The 27,889-nt window shown below is 37.9% G+C and overlaps 1 protein-coding gene across 2 annotated transcripts in view; it reads right to left on the bottom strand.

Moving 5' to 3' along the window:
- Nucleotides 1–438: 438 nt before the first annotated feature.
- The window catches only part of MANBA (mannosidase, beta A, lysosomal), a 149,051-nt gene continuing 121,600 nt past the window's right edge, over nucleotides 439–27,889 (bottom strand). For both annotated transcript variants that reach the window (XM_011943217.1, XM_011943218.1), the window contains 6 exons: nucleotides 27,629–27,847; nucleotides 20,141–20,305; nucleotides 8,669–8,813; nucleotides 4,841–4,983; nucleotides 3,775–4,032; nucleotides 439–990 (listed from right to left, as the gene is read on the bottom strand). In XM_011943217.1, the coding sequence (XP_011798607.1) occupies nucleotides 766–990; nucleotides 3,775–4,032; nucleotides 4,841–4,983; nucleotides 8,669–8,813; nucleotides 20,141–20,305; nucleotides 27,629–27,847 (1,155 nt within the window). In that variant the 3' untranslated portion in view covers nucleotides 439–765. The remainder of the gene's footprint in view (nucleotides 991–3,774; nucleotides 4,033–4,840; nucleotides 4,984–8,668; nucleotides 8,814–20,140; nucleotides 20,306–27,628; nucleotides 27,848–27,889) is intronic.

Below are 27,889 nucleotides of genomic sequence, written 5' to 3' on the forward strand. Positions count from 1 at the left end.
AATTCGCAGGCTTTGCATTGGAAAGCATATTGGATTTAGCCAAGTCTAAAGCCCACATGGGTGATGACCAATGTCAGAACCCCTAGAAATTTCCAGTGTTCTCAGTGACATTCATTTCCATGTGAGCACATTTTTCAAAGGAAGATCGCTCTAACAGCCTTTAAGAAAAGAAGTTATTGTTAAAACAGTATCTTACAACAAAACCCATAAATGAAAAAAGTGTCCTACCCCAAACAGTAATCAAATAGCAACAATAAACCTCCTAAATTGTCTATCAATATGGCTACCACCAAGAAATCTCTGTTGTAGCATTTCAATCGCCATTCCCTCTGAAATAACAACAAAGCACTTCATTTGTGTATTCAGTATTCCCCAAAGCTAACTATGAAAGACCTACATCACCTCAAAACCTTCCATTTGGTTCCATAGATCCTGCCATGTCACATTCTTGTAACTAGCTGCAGGGCCATCTTTTTATAACTGGTTCAGGTCCTGCTAAAGCTGAGAGGTGAAGGGCTGAAAACACAGTCCTGGCACAGATTCCAGGACACCCCGGCACAGGCTTGTTTGAGGACATTGCCTGGGTAAACAGCCTCCCCTGAAAGTGTTCAGGGTACAACTCTTTGCAGAGCAATCGCTCAGATGGGTGGCAGCACACAGACATGTCTCTTGGCTTCTCTCTTTGTCTCTGTTGCCTTCCTCTCCAGCCAGTGCTTTAGAAATGCTTTATTCCCATTGTCTACTGAAAATACAATCTAGATTCCTTCAGTAAATATCTGTTAGGGAGGTTACATGAAAAGATTGCTCCAACTCACTCTGGCTGGTGGGCTCCCAAGGGTAAAATAATATAGTTCGTGTCTTCTCAGTCATGAGGAAACCGTTGTCACTAAATCTCCCTGGGATGCTTCCTACATCCAACCAGACAAACGGAGCGACAGCTGAGGTCTCCAGATCAAAAACAAATATGTCACCTTGCTGAGAGATGATGGCCTGAAAAAGAAAAAACAAAAATGAATGAAGTGAAGGATGAGGGAAGAGTTATACAGTCTGTATACGTTCCTGGAAACATTTATGTGGGCCTAATAAGGAGTGCATTGCCCACAACTTTGGTTCTACAACTGCTACAGTGCAGTTTCAAACACATAATAATACATGGAAAATGACTATAGGCTATGGAAAGTTACCAAATTATAATCACAAACCAAGGAAATACATCGTCTCCAATCATTAAGGAGAATATTTCACAAGAAGCTCAAAGCTCTACATCTTTTACAGTTTTTCTCAGAGTATCGTCAAGAGAGCAACATTTTTACATACAGCCTGGGTGGTTTTAATGACTTTCTAAGGATATATCTGGACCTAGCTACAGAGCCCAACTGCGGAGCTTACATTCAAGTCTTCTGAAAAGATCCAGAAATCTAGAAAGCCCATTGCCAGAAATTTACAAAAGCGCTACCATTAGAGCTTCTCTCTTTTATTGCATTGTTAAGTCACATTATTGGCTTTTTTTTTACACGTGTGAATTCCACAAAATAGCAGCAAAAAGAGAGAGTGCAATTTAAATCGTGTCAGCTCCATTCTACTTAATTAGTCGAATAGCATATGCCCATAGTGAGGATGCACTGCTCCCCAGAGCAGGGGGGTTTGCAAGCGTCTCTTAGTGTGAGCATGGAGCTGAATGCAACCTGGTTTCTTAATGTGTGCATTTGTGATGCAACATCTCAGTCTTACATAATATGTTATGTGTGACATAAAGAATTTCAAAAGGCCATTTTTTTTTTTTTTTTTTGAGACGGAGTCTGGCTCTGTCACCCAGGCTGGAGTGGAATGGAGCGATCTTGGCTCACGGCAAGCTCTGCCTCCTGGGTTCATGCCATTCTCCTGCCTCAGCCTCCAAAGTAGCTGGGACTACAGGCGCCCGCCACCACGCCTGGCTAATTTTTTGTATTTTTTTAGTAGAGATGGGGTTTCACCGTGTTAGCCAGGATGGTCTCGATTTCCTGACCTCGTGATCCGCCCGCCTTGGCCTTCCAAAGTGCTGGGATTATAGGCCTGAGCCACCGCGTCCGGCCCATTTTCACTATATATAATTTAGCCTCACATATTTGTGTAATATGTTATCATTCAGGGTTCTGAGTTATAAACAAGGAAAGCTATATTGATAGAAGCAGAAAAGAAGCTTAATAAAGTGCATCAGGTAGCTCTTCAGGATCAGAGACTCAGGCTTGAATTTAGATGGCAAATTCCCAGATCACACCACCCAGCTGTTCCAGTGAAGGTCCTAAAGCAGCCACAGGAACAAGGTCCATGTGGCTCATACTAGCCTGCTCAGGAAGCTGCGAGGGTAGCATCAGCTTCTGCTGCTGGAAGACCAAGGCCGAAAGAGATGCTGGTGCCATGCTCACGCTGGTTATCTTCTTGGGATTGGAAATCTCCTCTCTGTATGCCTGACGGCAGAGCCTGGGGTTCAAGCTTGTACCCTGGCTTCAGGGAGACGGGGAGAACAAGTTTCTGGCATCTCCCTTGAGAAAAGAAGCCAAGTGCCTAGTCTATATTAACCCCGAAATAAACGTTAACTAACATGATTATTACTATCATTTTATCTCTTTAAGAAGGACAAGCCTCACTGAAATCAAAATGAGGTAGAACAAAGAAAGAGCCCTGCTTTTCTCCCACCCCAATTACTCATCTCAAGGTAATGAAGGCCTAACTCAGGAAGAAAAAAATCTAGTTTTCAAAATCATAAGTTTAGAGACTGCAAATTCATCCAGTACATACTGTTTTTTTTTTTCTTTTTTGGAAAAAACAATATGTAAGAGTATGTCATTTTCTTCAATAACGTGGATTTTATTATGTGACTATAAAAAGAAGGTATGTTTTCAGTTGTTAGGCTTCTTTCAAATGAAAGACAAGAATTAGGTGTTTTTATATGATTATTTCTAAATGAAATGTAGAAAATCCTTCTCTGTGAAGTAAAAGTGTAAAACAAATTCTAAATTTTCTAAAAACAGAGAATGCAACATTCTAGAAAGGTATTTCCCGAGTGTTCAGAAGATAAGATAACAAATTTAAAAACATATATACGTACATACATTTCCAATTGCTATGTGTAGGGGAGAAGGAAGGAAAGGTTTTCAAACTACTAGACAACCTCCAAATTCTCCAGCGGCACAATTTTTATAACACCACATCCTGATCATCCCATTTTTATATCTTAGCAATTATAAAAAGATTTGGTGATTGAGCTACTTTGAAGCAATAAATCAAAGAGACTAGAATGAATATTAATAGACTCTACTTAAAATTAGACTGCGTCAGCTGGGCTCCGATGCGTCCCAGCTACAGGACCTCGAGCTCATCACTTAACCTCCTAAACTGGCTTCCTCACTTATAAAATGCAGATGATAATGCCTGGAGCTGTGGTGAAAGTCAGAGACTAGGGAGTGAAGCACCTAGAACAGAGCCTGGAACCTAGTAGACATGCAGGCAGTGGTGATGACTCGAGCCTCCTCTCCCTCGCTGCACCTGCCCACTAAGGAGGACTGATGGGACAAATGAGAGGTGGTCACCAGCAACTCTGACAAATCCTGGATTAGAAATAGAAATCATTTGGTGTTTGCTTTTAGTGGGAAGAGGCCAACCTTCCCCCAGGCCTCAGGGAAACCCAGCACCAAGGGGGACACATGCAAATCTCAGGATGCAAGGAGCTGGCCCAAGAGCAGGAGAGCCCCACAAGGCCACAGTCCCCTGCCCTCCGCCATGACCTGTGCTTACAGTGATCTGCGCCTTGCAGAGCCCCACGGCCTCCTTCAGTGAGGACAGGAAGTGGTAGTTGGTCGGGCTCAGGAGTTCATGGTCCGCTGAAAGGTAAAAGGAAACCACACAGCTTTCCCGTGTGCAATTCCCACATCTCCTCAGCAATTCAGACACTGGCTCCTCATAGAGGCGGACAGCCTCTCCTCCTTTCATCACAAAATGTTCAGTCACACAGGAGCACACGGGCTCCAGGGAGTTCCATGTATGGACTCTCACCTGGGGAGAAATAAAACAGAATAAAAATAGGCATTCTTGGTTGCTGTGTTTTTAAGGAACAATAGTAATAATTGCTGAAAGTTAGGGTAGCAGAAATGGTTAAGAGACTATGAAACCTGAGTTTTAATCCAAGTCCTGCAAAATGCTAGCTATATGACTTTCTCAGTCTTCATTTCTTCATATGTAGAAGGAAAATAACAGCAGGAATGTCACAGACTGTTGTGAGAATTTAAAAAATAATCCATGGAAGGCACAGTACCTGGTGTGTTGTAATTTTTCTGTAAATGTGACCCATTTTCAGTGTTGTTAGTGTCCTCCAAACTATAGCCACCTAAGACTTTGAGTTTCTAGCCTTTCTTTTTACTTAAATTTGCTTTTTAAATACAAATTTGCTTTCCACAGGCCCATTCTGAATAGCTTTACTGATTTTTCTCTGTAACATGCCATTTTTAACCATTTCTTTTTATAAAGTTTGGACTATTTCCAGCCCCTCATAATTATAAATAACCTTGCATTTGAGGGGCACTTTACAGCATATGAGATTTGCTTTCATCTAGTTATTTTATTTGCTACTCATAGAAATCCCGTAAGAAGATAGACTCATATCATTTTACAGAGGAAGAAATTGAATCACCAAGATGTGAAGGGTTTTGCTTATGGTCACATCATAAATGGCAGGGTTTTAGCCTAAAATATATGTATTCTGACTCTCAATTAATTTTTATTTTCCCAAAAGAATGTAACCAAACAACTAAAGAAATCATCTAAAAGTCCCCTTCGATCTTAAAAAACAATCCAAGTAACTTACAGTGAGTGTCATCGAATAATCCGAGTGAAGATCTGACACACCATAGATATAGAACGTGTGTTCATTCTCAAAGCCTACTGGTAACAGTGGAGCAAAGAAATTCTGAGCAAAGTAATGAAGCATTTTCCACTTTCCTCCGTACTCTGAAAATAATCAAGAGTGTCAGGAGATGGCAAGGTCAAGTAGTCAGAGAGGCATTGTCCAATGGCCCAGCTGTGTGTGGCTCATCGGGGTTCTAAGGGAGTGAGCATGTGAGGGAGAGTCCACAGTGGAGGGCACCCATGTTTGTGAAGGGCTCTGAGCCACTCTGGACATTATGTCATGTCACGCCTACAACATCTGGGCAGGCATTAAAGAACCATGCTGTTAGGCGATTTCATCACTGTGCAATCATAGAGTGTACTTATACAAACCAAGATGGTATAGCCTGTCGCTCCAGGCTACTAACCTGTACAGCTACTAACCTGTACTGTGCTGAATACTGTAGGTAATTCTAATCATAGAATGGGACAGTGAAAATACAGTACTATAATCTTATGGGACCACCATCATATATGCACTGTGTTGTTGACTGAAATGTTATATGGTGCATGACTGTATATAATAACTTATAGATTCTAGGTAGCTACTGATTGCTTTAAAGTATAACCATTTCGGGTGATAAGGGATAACAAATACCTCCCCACCTGCACGCACTAAAAGGAGTGGACTTATTGAGCCAATCAGCAGTTAAACGGGTGCTTTGAGTCCCCCAGAGCAGAAGCGGATACAGAAAACTTGTCACAGCTTCTCCCTGATACCCTTTTTCTCTAATAAGTACAAGGAGCTGGTGATCTTCCTCAGGCAGGTAGGATCCTGCCAGGGTTTAGAAAATAGCCAAGCTCTGGTACTTGGGTCTTCCTACTGTGATACTATATATATATATATAAAATTTTTCTTCTACAGTTAGATATGGTTTGGCTGTGTCTCCACCCAAATCTCATCTTGAACTGTAGTTCCCACAATTCCCATGTGTTGTAGGAGGGACCTGGTGGGAGGTAACTGAACCATGGGGGCAGGTCTTTCCCATGCTGTTCTTGAGATAATGAATAAGTCTCACAAGACCTGATGGTTTTATAACGAAGGAGTTTCTCTGCACAAGTCCTCTCTTACCCACTGCCATGTAAAAAGTCCCTTTGCTCTTCCTTCATCTTCTGCCGTGATTGTGAGGCCTTCCCAGCCATGTGGAACTGTGAGTCCATTAAACCTCTTTTTCTTTATAAATTACCAGTCTCAGGTATATCTTTATCAGTAGCATGAGAACAGACTAATACAGGTTCCTAGCTCACAACTACCATAGCCCTTGTTACAGACTCTTGTTATAATGTTGAGGTACGTTAGGACTCAAAAGCAGGCCTCAGAAAACAGAATCTATCTCTCTGATCTTCTCCTTCCCTCCTTTCACCAGCCCAAGGCAGGACTCTAATCTGATTGTGGGTCATAAGACACTCATTCAGAAGGTGTCCTGCCTCATACTCTGGAGGAGGAAATGCTTCACACAGAGGCCAAGAAGCTGAATGGGCAGGCCTTGCTATGTTTCCCCACTCAGTCTAATGGTATTAGATCATACCCGCTTTGTCCAATCACATTTCTACATGGTTATCAATCATAGCTGTCCAATGAAGTCTCCCTATAACACCCAAGAGGACAGAGTTCAAAGAACTTCCAGATAGCTGACCACGTGAAGGCTGACAGAAAGAGGAACAAGCCTCATCCACATGCCTGGAGGGTGGCACACCCCAGCCTCACAGGGATAAAGTTCCAGCACTCAGGACCCTTCCAAACTTCACCCCATGTATCTCTTCAAATGGCTGTTTGTGTCTTTTAAAATAGCCTTTGTAATACAGCAGTCAGAATGTTTCCTTGAGTTCTGTGAGCCATTCTAGCAAATTAAACCCAAAGGGGGGTCATGGAAAACCCAGCTTGAAGCTGGTCAGTCAGAAGTTCTAGAGGTTCAGACTTGTGACTGCTATCTAAAGGGGGAAGGTAGCTTTGTGGAACTGAGTTCTCAACCTATGGAATCTGATACAATCTGTAGGTAGATAGCGTCAGACTTAAATTGGAGGGCACTCGCGTGGTGTCCACTGCAGAAGTGATTGCTTGCTTGGTGTGTGGGGGAAGTTTCCCATACATTTGGTCACAGAAGTCTTCTGTGTGGATTGTTGTCGTGGAGTGAGGGAATTAAAAAAGCACTTTGAGGCCAGGTGCAGCAGCTTACGTCTGTAATCCCAACACTTTGGGAAGCTGAGGAAGGCAGACTGCTTGAAACCAGGTGTTCAAGACCAGCCTGGGCAACATGGCAAAACCCTGTCTCCAGAAAAAAAAATACAAAAATGAACCAGGCATGGTGATGTGCAGCTATAGACCCAGGTACTCAGGAGGTTGAGGTGAGAGGAAGGCTTGAGCCTGTGGGGTGGAAGCTACAGTGAGCCATGATTGCACCACTTCGGCAACAGAGTGAGACCATCTCAACAAAAAAACAAAACAAAGCAAAAAAGCACTTGGAGTTTGAGTGTTTTTTTTTTCCCCCCTCAGACCTATTCTTCCTGAAGAACTCAGGAATAATCTACATGGAATCATTTAAAGGAATATTTACAAAAATTGGGCTCTCCCATTTCTTGAATCACACTCAGTTTCAGAAGTCCACAACCTCATCTACAGACAGAAAGCAGGATCAGTATCCAAGAGTCTCTGAACAGTATCTCTTTGTCTACCTTTCCAGCATCCTGGAAGGATTTCCCCCCCAATTCTACCTCTGATTCTCATTCAATGCTCTCTTATCTGGTTGGTGCTGATAAAGAGTTTGGTCAGAGAAACTGGATTAGAAATCCAATTCTCTGTAAGAGTCACCCATCTGGCACTAATGAAAACATGTTTGGAATGAATTTCTTTTGATCTGCATTCACAGCCAGTTTAAGAGCCTCACCCTCTGCACTCCAGCCTGGATGACAGAACAAGACTCCATCTCAAAAAAAAAAAAAAAAAAAAAAAAAAAAAAAAAAAAAAAAAACACCTTACCTAGCCTTCCTACTTTGTGACCTTGCGACATGACCCCAAACTATTCTTTACATTATTAACTGAACTTTGTTTCAAGTCACCTCTAGTGAAGGGCAAAGGCTCATTTTTATTCCTAATTTTTTTAATGTACCAGAATAGATAGGATAATTCAAACTGCAGATTCCATGCCAGTCATCTCACCTTTTGCTAGTTGAACTGTTTCAACTGGTCACCTTTCCCATTCGGGATTCTGCCTCTACTATCTTTTCCCCAAGAGCTAAATAGGGCATAATAAAGATGGCCTTAAGAGACATCTTCATTATGTCCTTAAAGGACATCTTTATTTGTCCTTAAAGGTGAATCAGAGAAAGGGAAACTTCAACATAACCAGACCAAACTTCTACCTGATTGAATTCTCCAACACAGAAGAAGGGATGCTTAAGTTCATGCTTCTTTAGCCCCGGAATGTCTTCTTAAATAAATTCAAAATTCTATGCAGTAATAACAAGACACGTGGCTGAGACTTTTGTATAGGAATCTATCCCATGCTTAGCCTGCTGTTGCAACTTTACACGGCACAGAACTCACAATGAGGTTGACCCTAAGGCTCATGGAAAGGCTACTAAGGTGAGTTGGGTGGAGGTAGTTCCTAGGCGGGCTTTTTAAAGAATGACCTCTTTGGGTCATAGTTCTGCCTGGGCTAATCTGACCCCTCCAGCTCTGTGCTTTCTCAGTCCCTCTCCCCACAGTGTTGCTTTCTCTCACTTACACAAAGAACACTGAAACACTTACCAAGAGAAGCCCAGGAGGGAGCTTGCCAGATGTCACTCAACTGCCAATACAGTGCCCCCATCGTGTGCCCTTGCTGATCCACTATCTCACTGCGACTGCGGCGGTAGAATTCAGTTTCTGTTTTGACACACTGGGCTTGCATCACCTGATTCAAGAAAACATTCATACACTGGTGTTATTGTTTGATGTAGACTGCCTAGATCTGAGAAAAATACAGGGTTTAGTTTTGTTTTGGGGTTTTTTGGGGGGAGCAATTTGGATAAATTAGGGAATTTCATTAGTATTAGGAATACATTATATTAGATCTGTAACTAGCCCGTTAGCATGAGAGAAGCTGTTGTCTGTAACAGTGGGTTTGTCCGGTAGGCTTGGTGTTTCATTATTGTGACAATGGAAATAGGGTGGTGTAAAAGGTTCTCTGCTAATGATAGTGTAGGCAATAAAGAGAAACAAAAACTACTATTCCAGAGCAAATGCTATATGTAGTTCAAAACTAGATTATTTTCATTGATACATTTTGCTAATACCTTTATAGATATTTTTTAAGAAAAACTTTTACTAGAAAAAAAATTCTGTAAGAAAAATAACATTGTTATTTTGAGTCTGATATTATCCAATCCCTAATTCCTTTTTTCTAGTCAAACAACTGTTTTGATGTCATGATTTTTGATAATATAACATTTCTCATGAATGCAGTTCCTTCATTGTAGCAGAACAGATGGTAAATTGCAGCAACGAGACAAATGAATTTAGCTCTTGTTTAAGAGACACTAAAGAACTTCACACAGGACCCTTGATTATTGACATCATCACTGAAAAATCAGTCTCTTTTATTGCTGCTGCTACCAACACATATGAATCACATGCTCTTAGCCTGGAGTTGTGCTGAGGAGGGGCTCATGAATGGGCCACTGAGGAGAACCCAGAGATAGTCAGAGCAGCAAAGATTTCAGTCAGAGAATAAGATGGCCCTAGAGTAGGGCTGGGGTTTTCACAGAAGAAGAAAAAGAATAGTGCATATGGCCACCAAAAGACTAAGCCGAGACACTCTCATAAAAGCAAAAAAGCTCAGATAAAGGTAGAACCTTTAGATAGAGGAAGGCTGACTAGTAAGGAAATCATAGATGAGGTTATGACTTACATGAGTCACAGCCGTCAAATTCCAGAAGGGAAGCAAGAAGAAATTGTGGTCAGTCAATAAATATTTAATAAGAACCTGCAGGATATGTTACATACTGAGAATGGTGGGCACCCCTCCCAGAAAAAAAAAGAAAAAAGAAAAAACAGCCCACCCTATGGAGCTTATCAGCTTGTGTGGGAGACAGTCCTTCATCAAAGAATCACAGAAAGGCATGTCATCATTAAACAGTACCAATGCTAAGTAGGAGAGGTGTGTGATGTTACAAGCTCATATGGTGGGGCGATTGGGCTGAGCTGTAGAGTGAGGATTGGCCCAAAAGAAGAGAAATGGGAAAAAGTGAGAGGGCAGAACCTTCCAGAGAGGACAATATGCCATGGGAGGAGGATGTCAGGTCGGCTAAGAACTGAAGGAAGGCCAAGAGGGCCTGATCTCAGGAAGCCGGAAGCAATGGAAGAGAAGCTGGTGAGAATCACAGGGACCAGACTTTGGAAGGTTGCATGTTGAAGGTGTTGGTGTGCATCCTAAAGGCAAATGGAGGTCACAAAAGGCTTTTAAACAAAAGGGTGATGTGAAGAGATTTACATTTCCAAAAGATGACTGAGACTACTAAAGGAGGAAGGGATTGCAAGGGGGCTAGAGCGGACTTAGGTAGACCATTTAGGCAAGAGATGGTTCTAGCTATGAGCAGACAAAGCAATGTCTTCTCATTCAGGAACCAGACCATTAGGACCACAGCAACGGTAGCTGGAAAAAAATGTTCTAAAGTAAGAATCTCACAAAGCAAGCGCATTGGTGCCACCTCAAAATGACCATGGCGCCTATAAACATTTGAGTTTTCAGTCTCTAAACTACATCAATTTTCAGCATTATCTGCAACATATATTTATTTCACATATCCATTCTAACATTAATCTCCTCACTATAATTTGTTTTTCCTGGTATAATAGGTAAAATGTATTAGTCCCTTAGAATTTTCAAAATCTGAAAAAATTTTAAATGCAAGTAGGATTCCTAACCCTTGCTAGCAATGAAAAGAAAAGAGTACAAAGTGGCTCTATCCAGTAGCCTCTCTTACAGGAAATTAGCATGAAGGAGCATAACCAAGACTCTTGTGTGCTCCAGGCTCTGGCACAGTGCGGTACACTCCACACACAGATGGTACCATGCTAATAACATGGACCTGAATCTATCCAAACCAGTGGGTACCAGTCAAGGCTAATGAATGACATCTTTGTTCATAAAAATGCAGAAGGCTATTGCCCACTAAACTTCTTAAAGGGATGTTGTACAATCCTAGTTCCCTGGAAAATCTCTAGAACTTTCCCTTCCCCTTTAAAAACCATACCTATATTTACACATCCATGCATCCTTTCCTAAAAAGGGCAATCTTTACACATAAAAGGAATAAATGCTTAGTCATTTTCTAGATTACTCAGTCCACTGTTAGCAGACAAGTGTATTTCAGTTTTAAAAATATGCCTATTCAGTTGGGCACAGTGGCTCACGCCTGTAATCCCAGCACTTTGGGAGGCCAAGGTGGGCAGATCACGAGGTCAGGTGATGGAGACCAGCCTGGCTAACACGGTGAAACTCCGTCTCTACTAAAAATACAAAAAATTAGCCAGACATGATGGCACGTGCCTGTAGTCCCAGCTACTCGGGAGGCTGAGGCAGGAGAATCGCTTGAACCCGGGAGGCAGAGGTTGTAGTGAGCCAAGGTCAAGCCATGCACTCCAGCCTGGGTGACAGAGTGAGACTCTGTCTCAAAAAAAAAAAAAAAAAAGAAAAGAAAAGAAAAGAAATTGCCTATTCTCAGCAGCTTGATTGATTACACTTATGAAATGAGTCTCCTGTGAGAGACAGATGGTATGGTGAAAAGAAATTGGATCAAGACACAAAGACCTAAGTCCCAATTCCAGCACTGCCAGTGGTTGCTAGCTGTCTTCCAAAACCCATATCCCTTTCCTCCAGAGTGACAGAGTTGTAGCTGGACTACATTTTCCAGAAACACACCCCCAACCCCTGGGATTTGGAGTATGCATGTGACTAAGTTCCCTCAATATCTATATACTTTATTTACTAAAATTATCCTGACACTAAGAATCTTCCAATAAAGCTGTTTTTAAAACCAAGATATAATTCACATACCATAAAATTCATCATTTTAGAGGTTATAATTCATCGGTTTTTAGCACAGTCATAAGGTTGCACAACTCTTTCCACTATCTAATTCCAGAATATTTTCATCACCCCAAAAAGAAGCACCACACTGGGAAGCAGTCACTCCCCATTCTCCCCTCTCTCCAGCTTCTGGAAACCACTTAATCTACTTCCTTTGTTCTGGGATTTGCCTGTTCTGGACATTTCACATAAATGGAATGATAAAATATGTGGCTTTTGTGACTGGCTTCCTTTTTGTTTCTGAATAATATTTTATTGTACGGATATGCTACATTTTGCTTGTCTATTCATCAGCTGAAAAATTAGGTTATTTTTGCTTTTTGGCTACTATGAACAATGCTGCTATAAACCTGTGAACAGGTTTTTGCATGAACATATGTTTTCAATTTTCTTGAGTATATATACGTAAGAGTGAAATTGCTGGGTCATATGGCAAACTCTATGACTAACTTTTTAAGGAATTAACAAACTGTTTACCAAGGCAGCTGAACTATTTTACATTCCCACCAGCAACATATGAGGGTTCCAATTTCTCCACATTCTTGCCAATACTCATTATTTTCCTTTTTAAAAAAAATTGTAGATATTGTAGTGGATATAACTGGTATCTCACTGTGGTTTTGATTTGCATTTCTCTAATAATTAATGATGTTGAACATCTTTCCATGTGTTTACTGGTCATTTTCTTTAAAGAAGTGTTTATTCAAAGCCTTTACCAATTTTTCAATTGGGTTGTCTTTTTCATTACTGAGTTCTAAGAGTTCTTTATATATTCTGGATGCTAGATCCCTATCAGACATGGTTTGTAATTTTTTTCTTTCATTATGGGGATTATCTTTTCATTTTCTCAATAGTGTATTTTGCCATACAAAAGGTTTTTTTGTTTTCTGTTTTTGATGATGTACAATTTGTCTGTTTTTTCTTCAATTTCTTTCATGTCAAATTTAAGAAACTGTTGCCTAACCAAAAGACATAAAATTTATACTGATGTTTCCTTCTAAGAGTTGTATAGTTTTAGCTATTACATAGAGATCCTTGATCCATTTTGAGTTAATTTTTATATATGGTATGAGGTAGTGGTCTGAATTTATTCTTTTGCATGTGGATATCCAATTCTTCCAGTACTACTTGTTGAAAACATGATTCTTCCTCCCATTTTATTCTTTTTACCATTTGGAATGTAAATTAGTACAGCCATTATGCAAAACAGTATGGAGGTTCCCCAAATTATTAAAAATAGAACTACCATATGACCAGCAATCCCACTACTGTGTATCTATCTGAAGGAAATTAAATCAGTATGTTGAAGAGATATCCACACTCCCATGTGCATTACAGGGTTATTTACAATAGCCGAGCTATGAAAGCAACAGATGAGTAGATAAAGAAAATGTGATAGATATACACAATAGAATATGATCCAGCCTTAAAAATAAAGGAAATCCTGTCAATTGTGACAACATGGAAGAAACTGGGGGACATTATGTTAAGTGAAATAAGTCAGGCACAGAAAAACAAATACTACATGATCTCACATATACGTGGAATTGAAAAAAGTTAAACTCATAGAAGCAGAGAGTAGAATGGTGGTTACCAAGGGCTGGATGGGGAAAAGAGGAAGTACCAAGGAGATGCTGGTCAATGAATACAAAATTTCAGCTAGGAGAAATAAATTCAAGAGATCTATTGTACAATATGGTAACTATAGTTAATAATGTATTGTATATTTGAAAATTGCTAATGGTAGATTTTAAGTGTTCTCACTACAAAAAAGATAAGTATGTGAGGTAATGCATATGTTAAATAGCTTGAATTAGCAGTTCCATAATGTACACACATATCAAAACATCATGTTGTACACCATAAATATATATTTTTTAATTTATCAATTAAAATAAAGAAATTTTTTTTAAAAAAAAAAGAAAATCAATTGACCACAAATGTATATTTGCTTCTGGATTTTCAATTTTATTGAATTTATATTATAAATTCTATTATATATACCTAGTCTTTTGTCATTACCACACTGTCTTGATTTACTATAGATTTGAAGCAAGTTTTAAAATCTTTTTTTCAACAGTATAAGATTTGTCAAATGCTTTTTCTTCATCTATTGAGATGATCGTGTGTATTTTTTCTTTCTTTACTAATATGGTTTATTACACTGATTAACTTTCATATGTCGAATCAATCTTACATTCCTGGGATAAATCCCACATAGTTATGGTATACAATCCTTTTTATACGCTGCTGGATTTGGATTGATAGTATTTTATTGAGGATTTTTTTCTGTCTACATTCATGAATTATGAGTCTATAGGTTGCTTTTCATGAGATATATTTGTCTGGTTTTGGTATCAAGGTAATGTTGGCTTCACAGAATGAGTTAAGTGTTTCCTCCTCTTATTACTAACTTTTTTAGAGCGTTAATGAGGGATTTCTTTTAATTCTCCTTTAAACGTTCTTAGAATTCACTAGTGAAGCCATCTGGTCCTGGATTTTTCTTTTTAGGGGAAGGTTTTTTTGTTTTTTAATTAACTCAATATTCTTAGTTGTTATAGGGCTATTAAGATTTTCTATTTCTTCTTGATTCAGTTTTCATGGGTTGTTTCTCTAGGAATTCATCCATTTCATCTAAATTATCTGATTTGTTGCCATATAATTGTGTATATATTATCTTATCACCTTATCTATTTTGGTAAGGTGAGTAGTAATATTTCCTCTTTCATTCCTAATTTAGTATTTTGAGTGTCCTCTCTTTTTTCTGGGCCAGTCTAGCTAAAGGTTTGTCAATTTTGTTGATCTATTCCAAGAACTAACTTTTGGCTTCATTGGTTTTCTCCAGCGTTCTAATGAGGTCTTTATTTAACGTGCCAAATTTCTGATGCCCACTTCACTTAATTGCTGAAAATTACTGTTAACAATTTAACCAAACACCATTATCGCAACAGTGAAGGGACAGAATATTACAAGTTAAAAAGCAGAAACCCTACTCCATTCATTACCCTGAGTCCTTAGGCAAAATATTTAACTTTTCTGAGCCTGTTTACTCATGTATAAAATGGAAAAGAGTGATACGGGTGTAAGCACTTCATGACCCAGGACCAGGCATTTAGTAGATACCCAAAGAATGCTAAATATTTGCTTGATTTTTAAATTACATGATGCCTATACAAACTCCTAATACATAATATACAATGTTAGTGGTCACTCTTTCATTCCCCTCCTTTGTCCACCCTACTCTCATCTTAAATGCTCAGTATGGCCTGGATCTTCCATCGTGTCTCAGTGCTACTTACCAAACACACAACTATTCTAGGGCAGCGGGTATCATCAAAACCTGGGCCTGCAGCATCACCTACCTTTTGTCCTTAGTTCTTATGATCAGGTTACTTACAGCATGGGAAGATAAAATGGGCCCCTAAAGAAAATGAGTTTCTCAAGAACATCCCCAAGCCATCATTAGATGTTCAATAGATACATGAAGAATAAACAAAAGCACTAGCTAAGGGCTTGGTAATTAATGTCCTTGGCCTGGCCTACTCTCTTAGTGGCCAATAAGAGGCCATGCTGGTAGAGTAAGTCACTTAAAAGTTAGTTTAGATGTGTTCGTTTAGATAGCTGGTCCTCAAACTAGAGAGTGAGATCTGTGTAACATAGCTTAAGAGGGTGTGCTCATGTATATGGGCTATTTGGAATACAATATAACAGGGAAAGGGGGATAGTAAAAGGTGAGGCAAAATTATCCTGGAATACTAGGAGAATTAAAGAGGCAAGAGCCCATAGGGATATCTTTATGGTTATAAGATAAAGAGAAGATAGGGAAGGATCTAAATGTGAAGAAATTTACTGGACAGCTTTCTCAGCGAAGACTTTGTTGACAGTTGCAAATATTCCTTAATTAATAAACCGTCTAAAAAGTGGCACACAGGCAAGCAGTCTGTTCCTCAGAATAGTATGACAGACTATGAGAAAAAGAACAGGAGTGGGAGTAGGAATATAGAAAATGGAACAGAGAAGTGTTTTATTTCTAATACACAGATTAAAGAGGACTGTTCTAAAATCAAAGTAAGAAGGAAAAACCCTAAAACCCTAACATTTTCTGTCTATATTTCAGTCAAGAAAATCTGACACTGAAAACAAAACAAAATAATCATAACTCTGATTTCTTTCCTCAGAGATCTCATCTAGTAGGTTGGAAAGTGCCACGGTAGACACTCACAAGCCACACGAGGACAAGTCCAATCCTGAGCCAAAGCCCGAGAGGACACCAGTGCTAAATTCTCAGACAAAACCATCACCAACAAAAACCGGCAACAAATAACTCCACCTGTATGCCCAGTTCCTAACTATGGACCTTGAATGCTGATCAGTTCTGAAAAGAAAAATTATTTCTGTCAGTTCTTGGAATATAATTTTGAGGAAAAGAATAAAGTTACAGTAATAAACAGCTGAAGGAGAAAATGCAGCATAAAAAACAATAGCAGAAAAGTCTCTTACACACACACACACAAATACTAATCAGCCTATTTTATATATCAGAACACTTTAACAGAGTATTATCTGCAGAAAACTTCAAAGATAAAGTGCAACACGTTTCAAGGGACAGACACCAGCATTGCCTTTAACCTTGTGTTCTGGTAAGTTCGAGAATTACACATTACCCTGGCAAAACTGTCCTAACCCATAAGATTATGATTGAAACATTAAAATTCTCCTAATCATTTCATCACCTTCTAAAAAAGATTACAGTTTTCTGCTTTAGCTTCTATCATGGGGTTTATGTTTTCCTATAGGAGAAAACTGATGAAGGTGTGAGCATGAGTTTGGATTAAAATTCGTACGTTTTTAGATACTAAGATAGGAAAATTTAACTGTGATTATGTTTTTAAAAATTTCCTATCTACTTCAGATCAACTTTTATGATTGGGATTATGCTTTTACCTCCTCTCTAAGAACTTCAAACACGTATGACAAAAACAGCAGGTAAATAAGTAGTGACTTTAATGGAGTCTTAAGTGTGGTCACAGGTTCATGAACTAAAATAGACAAATGAAAAAAGTAAAATGAAAACATCATCCAAAATTCAGTTTGGCAGTTTCCTAAAAAGATAAACATAAATTTGTTATATAACTCAGCAATTCCATTAGTATATTTCTACCCTTTTAAAAGGAAATCTATGTCCATGCGAAGATTTGTATATGAGTATTCATAACAGCATTATTCATAATAGCCAAAAATTGGAATACAATATAACAAATGTCCATCAACAGATGAATCTGATGAATGGATAAGCAAAATGTGTATATCCATACAACTGAATAGTATTTGGCAAGAAAATGGACATGAACTACATGCTATAACGTGGATGATCTTCAAAAACTTTATGCTAGATGAAAGAAGCCAGATGCAAAAGATCACGTATTGTATAATTCCATTTACATGAAATGCTGAGAAAAGTAAAATCTATAGAGACAGAAAATAGATTTATGTTGTCCTGTGGCTGGAGGTGGGAAAGGGGAGTGACTGTAAATGGGTACAAGGGTTCTTTCTAGAATGACAAAAATATTCTAAAATCGGACCATAGTGATGGTTGCACCACTCTATAAATATCACTTAACTGTACTCTTCAGATGTGTGGATTTTATGATATGTCCATCATACCTTGATAGAACTGTTTTTAAAATCCAGCAAGTTGCACGTTGTAACATTCACAAATCTCGATATATGCATACATCCATGTAACTACCACTCAGGTCAAGATAGAAAACAGAAAGTTCTCTTGTACCCCTTCCTAATCACTGCTCACACCCTCCTCCACAAGAGTAGTTAATACTACGTGGCTCTCTATCATCCTGATTGTTCTTTTTTCTAATCTGTACTATTTTCTATAACATACTTAAATTTCAATATAAAAGAAATCAATACAGTTATGTATTCTTTTATGTCTGGTTTCCTTTACTCAATGTAATATCTGTGAGACTCATCCAAGTTCATGCTGATTATCAGTAGTTTATTCTTTTTTTATTGCCATGGAGTATTCCACTGTATGAATATACTACAATTTGTTTATAAATTCTCCTGTTAAAGGACATTTAGGTTGTTTCTACTTTGGGGCTATTGTGAATAGTGCTGCTATGAACATTATTTGAGATATCCATTAGTGGACATATTAATTCATTTTTCTTAGGGGGATAGCTAGGAGCAGAAATGCTGATTCAAACAGGAAGCAAACATTTAGCTTAGGTAGAAACTGCTATAAAATTTTCCAAAGTGGTTAAACACATTTAAACTCCTACTAACAACGTCTAAAGTGTCCAGCTGTCTCTCTTCCTCACCAGCAGTTGGTATTGTCAATCTTTTTAATTTTAGCCATTCTGCTGGGTGTGTAGGGGTATCCTGGTTTGGCTTTAATTTGCATGTTCTTTTTTTTTTTTTTTTTTAGTATTTATTTATTTATTTTTTATTATACTTTAAGTTCTAGGGTACATGTGCATAACATGCAGGTTTGTTACATACGTATACTTGTGCCATGTTGGTGTGCTGCACCCATGAACTCATCAGCACCCATCAATTCATCATTTATATAATGTATAACTCCCCAATGCAATCCCTCCCCCCTCCCCGCTCCCCATGATAGGCCCCAGTGTGTGATGTTCCCCTTCCCTAGTCCAAGTGATCTCATTGTTCAGTTCCCACCTATGAGTGAGAACATGCGGTGTTTGGTTTTCTCTTCTTGTGATTTGCATGTTCTTTATTTAAAACAAGATTGGGTACATTTTCATGTATTTATTGACCCTTTGGATATCTTCTTTGGTGAAGTACCTATTCAAGACTTTTGTCCATTTTTAAATAAATAGATTGTCTGGCTTTTTCTTATTTCTTTATAGAAAGCAATAAGAATTGCTTTATCCTGGATACAAATCTTTTATCAAATATATGAATTAAAACTACTGGTCCCCAATTTGTGGCTTGCCTTTTTTCTCTCTTAATGGTGTTTTTTATACTTAATGGTGTCCATAATTTCAGTGGAGTATAAATTTATCAATATTTTCTTTTCTAGTTAGTGCTTTCTATGTTCTATATAAAAACTCTTACCTATCCCAAAATCATGAAGCTATTCCATGTTTTCCTGAAGCTTTATTGTAGTACCCTTCACATTTGAGTCTTCAGTCATTGATCAAATGAAATTTCTAAAATTTATTATTCATTTATTTTTTAGAGATGGGGTTCTTGATATTTTGTCCAGGCTAGTCTCAAACTCCTGGGCTCAATCAATCCTTCCACCTCAGCCTCCCAAGTAGTTGGGACTACAGGTGTGTGCCACCACGCCCAACAATCAAATTAATTTGTATAGGGGGTCAAGTTCACTTCTTTTCCCATAAAGGCATCCACATGATACAGCACTGTTTATTGATAAATGATTCTTTTCATATTCAATTGTGCTGGCATCACAGCCAGAAATCAGGTGTCCATATTATACAGGGATCTGTTTCTGGACTCTATTGTGTTCCGTTGTTCTATTTTTATCCTTGGGAAATGGCACTGCCTTAATTACTAAACCTTTAGAGCAATCTTGAAGTAGAGAATATTTTCTTTTTTTTTTTTTTTTTTTTTTTTTTTGAGACGGAGTCTTGCTCTGTCGCCCAGGCTGGAGTGCAGTGGCCGGATCTCAGCTCACTGCAAGCTCCGCCCCCCGAGTTCACTCCATTCTCCTGCCTCAGCCTCCCGAGTAGCTGGGACTACAGGCGCCCGCCACCTCGCCCGGCTAGTTTTTTTGTATTTTTTAGTAGAGACGGGGTTTCACCGTGTTAGCCAGGATGGTCTCGATCTCCTGACCTCGTGATCCGCCCGTCTCGGCCTCCCAAAGTGCTGGGATTACAGGCTTGAGCCACCGCGCCCGGCCGAGAATATTTTCATACACAATTTCTTTCAGAATTTTGTGAGCTGTTTTTGTAAGAGAGGCAAATGCCAAAAATGAACTATTTCATGTCCTATGTGTCATCATATATGTTCTTTGAAGACAATAAATTCCTTAACCAGTAGAATGAAAACTTGAATAGTTTTCACCATATATGACCTACAAAATCTACACAATCTCTTACATTAATTGCAGGAACCTGTTCAACTCTAGAATGAAAACGACTTACCTGAGTAAGGTAGATGGTATCTTTAAATGTGCGTAATGGATCTGTGCTTTTGGGGAGTTTGAAATGAAGTCCAGCCTGATAAAGCATTTGTTTGTTACCACCTTCGTGATGTTGTCGATGAAGTGAAAACTTGCTACTGAAAGACCAGTCCTCTGTAGATGAGACCTTTCGAATAAAGAATAAGAATTAGAAATCTGAGGGGCCGGGCGCGGTGGCTCAAGCCTGTAATCCCAGCACTTTGGGAGGCTGAAACGGGTGGATCACGAGGTCAGGAGATCGAGACCATCCTGGCTAACATGGTGAAACCCCGTCTCTACTAAAAATACAAAAAACTAGCCAGGCGAGGTGGCGGGCACCTGTAGTCCCAGCTACTCGGGAGGCTGAGGCAGCAGAATGGCGTGAACCTGGGAAGCGGAGCTTGCAGTGAGCTGAGATCCGGCCACTGCACTCCAGACTGGGCCACAGAGCGACACTCTGTCTCAAAAAAAAGAAAAAAAAAAAAAATCAGAAATCTGAAAGTTGGCAGTAAAACTACTTTTCTATAAGTTCCTAACAAATCTGGAAAGTTAGACAGAGCTCGAAAGTTAAAAGAGCTCGAAGTTTGTTCTGTGGCTCCAGTTTCATAAATGTTTTGCCATCCTACTTGTTGTCAGTGAAGGACTAACCTTGTGGAAAGTGGAATCACAAAACCAGGGTTTGGTATGTATATCCTCCCTTCCTCCAACTAAGAAAGTTATATTTTGGTGTTTCTCGTAAGACTCTTGTTTTATCAAAACATATTGCTGGTTTTTGAAACATTTACTATATGTATTTTAAAATATCATTTTATCTACTTAGGTAAATATTTTATCCAGTATTCATTTGTCAAAACTTAATAATAGAATGCAATTGACACTCTGTTAAAACTGTCACAATTCTTAAATAGAAATAAAACACCTATTACACTGTAAAAGGAATATTATGAGAGTAAATGCTTTAGCACTTACACTGCTCACCTGTTTCTCAGTGATTACTAAATGAAACTGATACATATGTTTAATTTTTATATTGTTGAAGACACAAACCAAATAATGTTACTTCTCTCCCTTAAAAAAATCAATCTTTCATTTTTTAAGCCAGGCCCAAATTATAGGATCTTTATTTTATCTGTTTTATCCTAATGTACAGGATCTTTCTTTTACCATCAGCTCAAATTAAAAAGCAAAGTAAAAAAACTCACATATGTTGGAGTATACCTTCTACAAAAACAGAGAATAAAAGCAATAATTCTGGCTTCTAGGTCTATAATTTAATGCACTGTTAGCACTTAAGAAAGAAAGAAGACAATTGCTGGCTACATCTGAAAATACCCAGTTTTAATTCAAGTTACACAGACTTTGATAAAACATAGTCTGCCCCTCCACCCAAAAACTTGAAAATTTAAAAAGCTTAATCCCTGTTCATAAAGTATGACTTCTCATTCCCAGTAATTAAGCAACACATGGGCCCATTACTGTAAAAGGAAAAGGTTATTCCTCAGGAACTGATTCATACCCAAATATAAGAAATGTACACTAGCCATATTAAATTTGGAAGTTTTTCCTAATTACAGATGTTTTTCCAAAATGCCACCACCAGAATTAAAGAATGCTAACTACTCCTATTATGTATTTAAAAGAGAGATTCACATTTACAATCATCTCGTACACATTCTAGATGCACATCTTTTATCAATATCTTCTTCCTATGCTTCCTCCTCTTAATTTATTTATGTTTATTATTTTTAATTGACACAATAAGTGTACACATTTATGGGGTACCATGTTATAATCTGATACATGTATACAATGTATAAGGATCAAATCAGGGTAATAAGTAAATTCATCACCTCAAACATTTATCATTTCTTTGTGTTGGGAACTTTCAAAATTCTCTCTTCTAGCTATCTGAAAATACACAATAAATTATTATTAACTATAGTTACCCCAAAGTGCTATAGAACACTAGAACTTAATTTTCCCATCTAGCTATAATTTTCATTGGTTGGTTAATTTGGTTGGTTTAGAGGTTAGTTAATATAATTAACCAACCTCTATTGCCCCTCCCCCACAACCCTTCCCACCCTCTAGTAATCACTATTCCACTCTACTTCTTTGAGCTCAACATTTTTAGCTTTCACATAGGAGTGTCCTTCCTCCTTTTCAAAGTCTGAAATACACCTTTGGGCCATGCAGCCTTCTTATTTGTAATAATTTGGGTCTATCCCATAATCAGTAAACCTGATCTTTAGTTATATGGGAAGCTTTCTACCTTCTTATAACTATGGTCTGAAAATCTTTCAAATTTCAGCTATAATAATATTACCAGAAAGAACTGGAAAGGGCCAGGCAAAGTTCTAATTACTTTAAGACTATTAACTTAAAAAATATATATTAACTTATTTAATACTCATAAAAACCCGGCCAGGTGCAGTGGTTCACACCTGTAATCGCAGCACTTTGAGAGGCTAAGGTGGGAGGATCGCTTGAGCCCAGGAGTTCAAGACCAGACTGGACAACATAGTGAGACCCCATCTCTACAAAAATGAAAATAAAAAATTAGCCCGGTGTGGTGGCACAGGCCTGTAGTCCCAGCTACTTGGGAGGCTAAAGTGGGATGACTGCTTGAGCCCACGAGTTTGAGGCTGCAGTGAGCCATGATCATGCCACTGCACTCCAGCCTGGGTGACACAGCTAGACCCTCTCTCAAAACAAAAAACAAAACAAACTCTATGAGTAGGTACAATTATCATCCCATTTTACAGGTGTGAAAACCAAGCACAGAAAGGTTGAATAACTTGTTCAGTATCCAAATCTAATGCAATCTAGCTCCAGTCCCTAGTTCATTAAACCCAGAAGGATCTGAAGAAAATGAAACTTTCATACAAATAATATGATTAAAATGGACTATACTAAAGGTAATAATAGTTTACACTTCATGGGCTCTCACTGTGTCAGGTACAGTGATAAGTGCTTCAATGTATTAGTTAACGTAATCTTTACTCATGAACACATGCACATGTGCATATCTACATGCACACACACACACACACACACACGAGGTATTTACTACTATTAACCCCAATTTACAGATGAAGAAACTGAAATTCAGAAAGATTACATAATCTGTCCAAGATAATACAGATAATGAGTGGTAGCTCTCATATTCAATCCAGTTCTGTTTATTCCAAAGCCCAAACTTTTAATCACTGTGCAATATTGATAACCGCATGTTGAAAATATTATATTTTATGAAAAATCAATGTATCCCAAATTAAAGAGATATGTTTTAATCAATTTGTTGAATACATGAAAAAGCTTCTAAATAAAAGAGCCAAAGTTTTATTTAGTTGTTCTATTGGTTTCTTTTATTTTCCCAATTACCTATTCAAATTCCCAACTAAGCAGTGTAGCTTAAAAAGAGATGAGTAAATCGAGATAACAAACGATTCATAATGAGCAGTACTTATCCTTAACTTTCTCTATTTTAAAATATAGTGTTTATTATCTCTGAACATCATCAGGCATTTCACAAAAACATGGGATAAAAATAATTCCATTATTTGAAGGAGGCCAGTAGAAATTATTATAGATTTAAGGAAAAGGTTTAGCAATTCCTAACACTAATCTTTCTAAAGTGTGGTGAAAAGAAAATCAGCTCTGGAGACAGAGAGTCAGTCTGAACCCAGCTGCTTATTTCTGAGAGTGGGAAGGAAGGAATGAAGGAAGCAAGAATATTTACTGAATTATTGCTTGTGTACCAGGTACTCATTCTTTTATTAGACAATAATCGACCCCCTCCACTTTGACTGAGGCCCAAGAGGAAATCAAAGCACTGCAGGGTGGGAGTTCTATCTGCGTCCTCTTACAGTAATTTGATTTCCTCCTGGGTCTCAAAGTGGAGTGGGCAGCTTATTGTCGAATTAAAGAACGAGTACGTGGTACACAGCAAGTATTCAGCAAATATTCTTGCTTCCTTCATTCCTTCCTTCCCACTCTCAACACTTGTTCCTGCCTGCATCCGGATACTGAACTTCATCCTCCTTCACTCTGAAACAATAGTATTCCCAAAAGATAATTAGCCCTACAATTTGGAAACAATTTAAAAAGGGGGTATGGAATTTCACAATGTATATATGTTTCAAAACATCATGTAGTACACAATAGATATACACAATTTTTTGTTAATTTTTAAATTTTAAAAAACCAAGGGTAGAGCTAAGGTTATGACATCATTAAAGTTAAAAGTACAGTATAACTTCAATGTGAATAAGCAAATATAGTTGTGTTCAGTTGGTGAAATTTAAAAAGATTTTGAAATTGTCTTGAAAGACTTTTTTTTTGTGGTTACTTTACACAACTGATGCAGGGAGAGCAAAACTACACAATCATTTCAATAGACGAAGAAAAAGCACTTGAAACAATGCAACATTCTTTCACGATATAAGCACTCAGCTAACTAGAAATAAAAGGGAACTTCCTTGACCTTATAAAGGACATCTACTAAAAACCTATTGTCAATATCACACTAAATAGTAAAAGACTGAAATGTCCCCCCTAAGAAAAAGAACAACTCAAGGATATCTTGTCTTCCCACCCATTTTCTACATTGTATGAAAAGTTCTAGCCAGGGAAATTAAGTAAGAAAATCAAATAAAAGGCTTCCAGATTGGAAAGGAAGAAGTAATATTATTAATACCTCTATTTATAGATGACATGATCTTATATATAGAAAATGCTAAAGAATATCCTCCAAAATATTATTAGAGCTAATAAATGAGATTGGCCACGTTGTAGCATTCAAGCTCAATATACAAAAATCATTTGTATTTTTATACATTAGCAATGAACAATCTAAAAATGAAATTAAGAAAATAATTTTATTTACAATAGCATCAAGAAGAATAAAACACTTAGGAATAAGTAAGCCAAAGAATTGTGAGACTGGTACACTGAAAACTACATTGTTGAAAGAAATTAAAGAAGACATCCCATGTTCTTATGTCAGAAGATTTAATATGACTAGATGGCAATACTCACAAACTGATCAACAGATTCAACATAATCCCTATCAAAATCCCAGCTAACTTTTCTGCAGAAATTGGCAAATAGATTCCAAGACTCATTAGGAAATGCAAGGCACCCAGGATAGTAAAAAAAAAAAAAAAAAATTGAAAACAAGAACAAAACTGATGGACTCACACTTCCTAATGTCAAAACTTACTACAAAGCTATAGTAATCAAGACAGTGCACAGTGACATGAAATATGCCACTTGAACAGAATTGAGAATTCAGAAATAAACCCTAACTTTTATGGTCAATTGATTTTCAGGGCCAAAAGAGTTCAATGGGGGAAAAGAATAGTGTTTTCAATATATGCTATTGGAACAACTGGCTATCCACATGCAAAAGAATGAACCTGAACTCCTACCTCCCACCACATATAAAATATAACTCAAAATGACCATAGACTTGAACGCAAGAGCTAAAACTATAAAATTCTTAGAAGACAACACAGAAATAAACCTTTGCCATCTGGGGTGAGGCAATGATTTCTTAGATGCAACACCAGAAAGAAAAGATTAGTAAGTAAAACATCATCAAAATTTAAATTTTTTGTGCTGTAAGTGATACCATGAAAGTGAATAAAGTGACATCCCACAGACTGGGAGAAAATATTTGCAAATCAAATACCTGATAAAATCTTATAGCCAGAAAATATTTTTAAAAATTTCATAACTCAATAAAATAAAGACAAATAATTTTAAAATGACCAGGACGTGCATAGTGGCTCATGCCTATAAGCCCAGCACTTTGGGAGGCCAAGGTAGGCAATCACTTGAGCTCAGCAGTTCCAGACCAGCCTGGATGATTTGGTGAAATCCCGTCTCTACAAAAAATACAAAAATTAGCTTGGTGTGTTGGCACATGCTTGTAGTCCCAGCTTCTTGGGGGGAATGAGGCAGGAGGATTGCTTCAGCCTGAGAGGTCAAATCTGCAGTGAGTCATGACCACTCCACTGCACACCAGCCTGGGCAACAAAGCAAGACCCTGTCTCGATTAAAAAAACAAATGGCTAAAGGATTTGAATAGACATTTCTCAAAGGAAGACATACAAATGGCCAGTAAGCACATGAAAACAATGCTCAACATGATTAGTCATCAACGATATGCAAATTTCCTGTAAATGTAAATTCCCAGGGAAATGTGAAGAAAAAAAGAAAATAGCAAGTTTTGGCAAGGATGTAGAGAAATTGGAACCCTAATACCTTGCTGGTAGAAATGCAAAATGGTGCAATCGCTACAGAAAACAATTTGACAGTTCCTTAGAATATTAAAGATAGAGCTACCATATGACCCAGCAATTCCGCTCCTAGATATACATTCAGTAGAACTGAAAACATATATTCACAAAACAGGTACACAAATGTTCCCAGCAGCATTATTCCTAATAGCCAAACAGAGGAAATAATGCAAATGTCCATCAACTGATAAATAGATAAACAAAACGTAGTATATCCATGCAACAGAATGTTAATCAGCAATAAAGAAAAGGAACATACTAATACATGGTCAACATGGATGAACCCTGAAAACACACCTAGTCAAAGAATCAGTCTCAAAAGACCACGTATTATTTTATTCCAATTATATGAAATATAAAGAGTAAGGAAAACTATAGACACAGAAATTAGATTAGTAGTGTCTAAGACTGGGGAGGAGGGATAGGGAAAAATAGGGGGTGGCTGCTAATAGGTTCAGGGTTTCTTTTGAGTGATAAAAAATGTTCTAAAATTAGATTGTGGTGCTGGCTGCACATCTCTGTGAATATACTGAAGACTATTAAATTGTACACATTAAATGGGTGCATTGTATGGCAAGTGCATTATATCTCAATAAAGCTATTTTAAGAAGAATATACACAATGCTGAAACTGAATCTTTAGGAACAGAGAGAGTGAAAAATCCATACAGAAAATAAAACACACCAACGCGATGAAAACGAGGGAGGAAGAGGAGTTGAGGGAGGAAAAATGGAATAGGAGGCAAAAGAGGAGAGAAAAGGTAAGATGATAACATTAGACTAGGGTTTACTTATCACATTTACCCTATTCCTGTAGTGAAATATCCAGTTCTGAATATCTGTAAATGGTAAAACAGTTGCAGGATATGATTTACAAGTAAGAGTTATTGTAGCAAGTAAGAGTTATCTCCATGTGTGATATAAGTCAGGCTTAAGCAACCACTGGGCCCCATTTAGTGCTCTCAGTGCTCCTGAAGGAACATAGTAAAAGCAATATAGAAAAGTAATCCCCAAAGGTTTAAAAAATCTATTTTCCTCCATCTGCTTCTCAAACTTTCATTTAAATAAGATGTAGGTTTCATATGATTTTCTGAACCAGTGGTCAGAAGAAACACATGCCCACACTCTATCATTCTGAAACATTAGAAAATCAAAAAGATGACTTACCTTTTCTAATGTACTGAAGGATGGCCAGGACTGATATCCATATTCAGATGCAAATCGAGCTTTTGGGAAAACTTTCCAGTTCCAGCAATCACTGATATAGTCATAAAAATGTACATCACCAAAATAATTGCTATTAGGGTTTTGAGAGACCCAGCCTTCTGCAACAGTTTCAGCCCCATTTGTAGGACTGGACGTAATGAAAGGACGACTCTTGTCTCCCTAAGTTCAGAAATAAAATGAATTCAAGGATAATATATTCAT

This window comes from Colobus angolensis, unplaced genomic scaffold (genome assembly GCF_000951035.1).
Source record: "Colobus angolensis palliatus isolate OR3802 unplaced genomic scaffold, Cang.pa_1.0 Scaffold217, whole genome shotgun sequence".
Lineage (NCBI taxonomy): Eukaryota > Metazoa > Chordata > Mammalia > Primates > Cercopithecidae > Colobus > Colobus angolensis.